We start from the raw sequence: 6,000 nt of genomic DNA, 5'->3' as shown, positions 1-6,000 counted from the left end.
GCCCCAAGGATCTGAGCTCCCAGCAGCCAACACAGAGCCAGAGCAATGAATTACATAAAGGACAGGGCCAAACAGATAAACTGAAGAGTTTATCACCCACAGCTGAGAAAACCTGCAGGGGAACCAGTACAGATCAAACCAAAACTGCATCTGGGGCAGACACAGAAGGTGTTTCAGAGCTGGATGTGAATCCCAAGTCATGTAAACTCCCTGGGCGCAGCAGCTCAGCACAGCCCTCGGCGTTGGTACCAAGCCCTGCAGAAGCTCTGAGCCCTCAGCAGCACCACACAGGGACTGTACAGAACAGCAGGGCAGGCAGGAAAGGAAGGGGTGAGGAAAAGCCTCAAATCCAGACACAGCAGGGGGAGCTTCCAGCAGGGGAGACCACGGGGGTGCCTGCGGAGAAGCCTCGGCTCGGGAGCACTCCTGGGGCTGAGAGCCACGAGGAGAAGGTGGAAAACCAGAGTGAAGCAGCTTCAGCTCTTGACAGTTGTCCAATGTGTCTGATGCAGTTCAGTGGAAGGTAAGTTTGTGTTTTGGTATTTTTTCATGAATCCCAACAATTTCTGGATGCTTCCTATATATACAGAATAACAAAAGCAGACAAAACTTATACTGTGAGGTCCTTTTTAGCTGTCAGAATTATATACTTCAATCCCATTTACAAGTTGAGTATCTGCTTTACAGTAAGAAATGTTAACATAATTTCATAGTCTTCAGCTGTCAGAGTTGCTGAAGATGTGCTTCTCCACAGGTCCTCTAACCTGCAAGCTCTGTTGGGGGCCACTTTCCCTGTTGTTGGGAGGCTGAACAGGGAGACAAGGAGTGGCTGCATTAATTAGACAATTTCAATTTTTCTGTCAAAAGACTTAGGAAGGCTAAAAATACATCAGGTCTGTGCTACTCAGCTCCAATTTGAGCAGCAGTAACAGCAAGAGTGGGAGGTTTTGGTAGAGGATTTGGGCACAGGAGTGACTGCCCCACTAAGGTACCAGAACACTTGTGGGAGGGAGCCAAGAACAGGCAGTAGAAGGATGTGACTGGTTGTGTGCTTGCAGACTCTCCCAGCTGGACATCGATGGCCACCTTGCCAGGTGCTTGTCTGAAAGTGCAGATGATATCATGTGGTAAATCCAGAAGACTGGAGAGCACAGGAACAAGGCCAAGGATGAAGGAAGCTTTCTCAAAGGAAAAGGAAAAATGTGTCAAGGAAGCACATCCTTGTCTCTGACTTAAACCAGTAACTCAACAGAAAGATAAGTGTCAGCTGCCTATTTGTTTTTGTTATTTTAAAGCCTCTTAAATGCACATAAAGTAGTTCTAGTTCTGAAAATGGTGCTCTGGGATGTCCCAGAGAGCCCCAGGGAAATGAGTCTTGGTGCTCCTGAAAAAATGCACTACTGGAAATCTCTCAAGCTTTGTCTAATGCACCAGAGTTCTGAATCTCTCAGGACAGAAGAAAGCAGCTGAGCAAAAGACAACTGTTACTTACTCTCATCCAAAAGTTCACTATTTTTTTTTTTCTAAACACATAATCTATGAAAATAAACTCAGTTAAAAAGTAATTTGAATTTGGCAGGGCCTTTTTGTGGTTTTAATACCTAGGTAAGAAAATATATTGTATAATTGATCCTGGGAGTGTAGCTATTTAAGAAAAAACACACAGCCCAGACCAAATAAAGGGTGTGGGGGTTTTATGTTTCTGAAGGAGCCCAGCTAATTTAAAACCTTACAGTGCAGGCTTCTAAGTCAGTATCAGTGTTAAAACAGGTAATTAATATGACTGGGCTAATCAGGCTGCAGAAGGAACACTTCTGCCAGTGTCACAATGCTGAGCTGCAAAGCGAGATCTAACACAGCCAAAAGAGCCGATTTTGGCACCAGCTGCACCATCAAGGGCTCCGAGCAGGAAACAGCCCAGAGCCTGCTGGGGCTGGGAGGGGCTCAGAGCTCAGCTGCTCTTTGGTCTCAAGAGGAGCAGGGGAACACTTGCTAAGCCTGGGAGTGACAATAAATGACATTTAGTGACAGCTCAGTAACCACAAACGCTGGGGCGAGATCACCAACCTGCTCTGGTGTATTTTCCTGGGCCTCAAAACCTGCAGCTGAGCTGGGATCCAGACAGAGAATAAACACAGAGTACAGTACAAAAATACAGGGAGGCTCCTTGAGATTTAATTTACAATGGGGTCTGTTTCAGAGGTTGGACACAGCCCAGTTCACTGAGAAATAATAACAGTCTTATTAACTTTTTCATTAAAGTCTTTAATAGATGTGCAAGAATATAAATGATCTCAGCTGTTATGGATTAGTATACCATCTTCTGCACAATTAAAACTGGTCAGCAAAGATCCCAACTAATTAATTATACAAAACTACAAGAACATATTTACTGTTTTACAATCATTAAATTAGCTAGAATTTTCATTTACTATTTCAAATAAGACAACTATATATCATTACCAGATCCATTTGTAATATATTAGGATTTTTTTCCCAAACCACACATTTAATTACATCCTTCATTTTCTTTTATTTATAAAACAAGTACTTTATATAAAAAATTTCCCCTTCATCGTGAACAGAATATTATTCAAACACTTGCACATGAGCAACCAAACTCGTACCCAGCAAACTATTTGGCAACACAGCAACATTGTAAATGCCTGTAAATTCTTAAATAAAAATCAAAGTCTTTACAATGTTTGATTAGCAAAATGTGTCTTTCTATTCTTCCTTCCCTCCCTCCCAAAATGTTCTGAAACCTGGAAAAAAAGGTTAAAAAAAACCCCAACCCACATTTCTAATATTTCCAGTTTAAAGTTCCATGCCCTGGCATGTCAAAGGACAGCTTAACCTGTCACAGTTCCATTCATGAGCTGCCTGCAGTCACTCTGATCACTACTGATTAGCTTTAGTACCAGGGGAATTGAAAACACTGAACAGGAAATTATTTAGGGGAAATAAAATAAGAGGGAAAAGGGGAAAAAGGAACAATTAAACAAAATGTCAGATTACATTTAAAAGGTAATGTTGCCTTTAGTAGATAATAAAGTATCTAAAGTCCAGGCATTTGAGGCAAGTACTTTTTACTAGTTAAATTATTTAGTGTTGATTAAAACACATTTTGCTGAATATGAAAAGCTACAGTCCAACAGAGAAACCCACAACTGAAACCTGAATGGGATTCATAGAACTAAACAACCACAGGTCTGCATAATTGTGGCTAAGGAGGGGATACAAAACCTAGATTGTTAATCAATGATTAATTGACTATTTCAAACAATGTTTTGGCAGTCTGGTCCTAGCACCTCATGACTTGGATGTGAATCCCAAAGATGTCATGTTCAGCACCTAATGCAATGCTGTACCCTGAGAAAACCATAGGTTAATGTAAAGAAAGTGAAAGTGTCACAATTTCTCCTGTGTTTTACACCCAACCAGGCGAGATGCCAGCACGGGGTTTGTCTTCCCTTCCCACAGCAGCCCGGCCCGAGGCAGCAGAGCCTCGCTGCCGAGTCCTCCCCTGCCCCTGGCTCCCCTCAGCTCCCACCAGAAGGGATTCCACAGTTGTCTTTTGCTTCTTCCAATTTCTTAGGTATTTGTGTTTTCTGCCATTAAAAGAATTGTACTACTTCGATGCAAATCATTTCGCTGAAAGATCCCATTCTCTGCTGCAGAATGATTAGTTATTAATGCACACTGAGCAACTGTAAGCAGACAGTTTATCATAAGCAGGAGGTGTGCTTTATCAGGAAAGTGGATTTTATCTTATGGTTATTCTAGAGATTTACTACTTTAAGGCTATGCTTTACTATGCTTTTGCTCTACATCTGAATATTTGTATTGTTGATAAAAATATTTTTCAAAAATCTAATATACAACATAATATCATTGTAGGTGTAGGCACTGCTTAAGTATGTTCAGAAATTCTTTGTGTGCAAATTTAGTTTTCTTCAATCTCTACATTTTGGTAAATTTGGAGTTTAAGACAACAGATTCTGTAATTGATACCGTAAATTCTAATCTGGAATTAATCTCACTGAGTCACTCTGCATTCCAAATTCTGTAAAAATGCAACTAAACATCAGGCTGCAGCTGTGAACTGTATGTTTCAGATGGAATTTTTCTTAATATTAACAAGCAGAACTTACCAGGTGTAAGAATGTCCCAAATACACAATAATCCTTCAATGCAGTTTATCCATTTAGGCACTTAAATCTTGTACCCAAATTTATGTTTTGATTGCTAATAAAACACAACTCCTTTTAAATATATCTGAGATGTTTAGACAGGTACCACTTGTGAAAAAAGGCATCAAAAATAAGCTTCAACACCACTGTAATATATTTTATTCTTCAGGATGTTACACTGTAATACTCTTCAACTGGGAGCTCATTGCATCAAATGTTTGTAGAAAGTGTGTGAATCTCAAAGTTTCTCATGATCTCCTTTTGCAGGGATGCAATGAACGTTTCAATCCTTCATGAAACAGGCACAAAATGCAAATTCCTTCATTAATGAAGCCAGCTGTGTCAGTGCCCAGAACTTAAGCATCACTAAGTGGCAGAGGACACCCACCAAAATCATAATTCTCTTCTTTGATTTTCAGCAGCAAATTTGTTTTTAGATCATTGGTCTCCATCCAAAGTGACCAGTCCCCAGCCTCACATGCATATACTGTAGTTAAGGATAAATTAATGTCATTCACACTGTCCCCAACGAGGTCATTCCTTCATACTGTTTCTTCTGCTGACAGCAACAATGGATTAATATATTCAAATCCTTCAAATTCTGACTGATCTATTCGCTTTATTATATCTCTGAAAAACAAATTAGAGAAGTGTTTAGTTTATCAGAACACAGGGCAATCTTCTATCATATAATAACTTATGCATGACAAAGAATTTTAAATTTACTGTAATGTGACTAAGTTCTAATGGCAAGTACATAGTTGTGGGAAATGGTAAGAAGGAAATGGTTTTGAGAAGCAAGATAGTAAAAGGTTTTAAGCTTAATAATGGTGTAATGTGTATTGTTAATAGAAAGAAGACAAGTGAACGTGTGAAACAGGTGTATGTGTAATTGGCTAAAACAACTGTCTGTAAGCTTTACCAATAAGCTACTGGCTAAAAGGTTTTTAAGATGCTCTGTAACAAAGTCTCAAGCTGCACCAAGGGAAATATAGGTTGGATATTAGGAAAAAGCTTTTCACAGAAAGGGTGATGAATGGCTGCCCAGGGAGGTGGTGGAGTGCCCATCCTGGGTGTGTTTAACAAAGCCTGGATGTGGCACTGGGTGCCAGGGTTGGGTTGGGCTGTTGGGGCTGGGTTGGACTCGATGATCTTTACGGTCTCTTCCAACCTGGGGATTCTGTGAATTCTGTCAAAGATATCTTTGGCTGCTGCTGGCTGTACGTGAGCTTTTGCCATCTTGCTATTGTCTCAACCACGTAATGAGGCTGATGCTGCAGTGAAAGCTCAAAGCCCAGCAGTCCTGTCCCATTTGTGAAAAGAAAAAAATAAGCACACCAACACACAGAGTGTCTTAGTGATTTTGAGATAATCTATGAACGAGTCCCTGGCTGTGCAGCTGGACTGGGGCAGAGCAGCACATACTCATCATCTGGGGTGAGCTGCACGGGCTCGCTGGTGAACTGCGTGTCGAAGTTATCCAAGCCGTAATCGTCCGTGATCTGCGGCTGGAACGGGGGCGTCGTCTGCTTCTTCTCCAGCTGCCCAAAACGTGGGGGAAAGGAGAAAATTACAGTGTGCAGGACTTACAGCATCCCTCAGGAAACACAAATCCAACTGCTGTAAATGCTATTGGGAAGGAACATCAAAATACCAAGTACTACACCCTACAAGCCAAGCAATACAGTTATTGCTCTGCATGTTAAAATAAAAATCCACAAATAATTCAGCTTTTTAGGTTTTTTCTAAATTGGTAGATTAGACTCAGGATTGATAAATTCCCACATTGCTGCAATACAGCAGTTAA

General features: G+C 40.9%; 1 protein-coding gene across 3 annotated transcripts in view; it reads right to left on the bottom strand.

The window, feature by feature from the left end:
* Positions 1–2,153: 2,153 nt before the first annotated feature.
* PRKCZ (protein kinase C zeta) overlaps positions 2,154–6,000 on the bottom strand; it is a 41,352-nt gene continuing 37,505 nt past the window's right edge. For all 3 annotated transcript variants that reach the window (XM_021529866.3, XM_021529868.3, XM_021529867.3), the window contains 2 exons: positions 5,619–5,734; positions 2,154–4,823 (listed from right to left, as the gene is read on the bottom strand). In XM_021529866.3, the coding sequence (XP_021385541.1) occupies positions 4,736–4,823; positions 5,619–5,734 (204 nt within the window). In that variant the 3' untranslated portion in view covers positions 2,154–4,735. The remainder of the gene's footprint in view (positions 4,824–5,618; positions 5,735–6,000) is intronic.

The sequence above is a fragment of the Lonchura striata genome, chromosome 24, assembly GCF_046129695.1.
Source record: "Lonchura striata isolate bLonStr1 chromosome 24, bLonStr1.mat, whole genome shotgun sequence".
Classification (NCBI taxonomy): domain Eukaryota; kingdom Metazoa; phylum Chordata; class Aves; order Passeriformes; family Estrildidae; genus Lonchura; species Lonchura striata.
The sequence above is the reverse complement of the archived record's forward strand: the minus strand, read 5'-3'. Positions and strand labels throughout refer to the sequence as shown.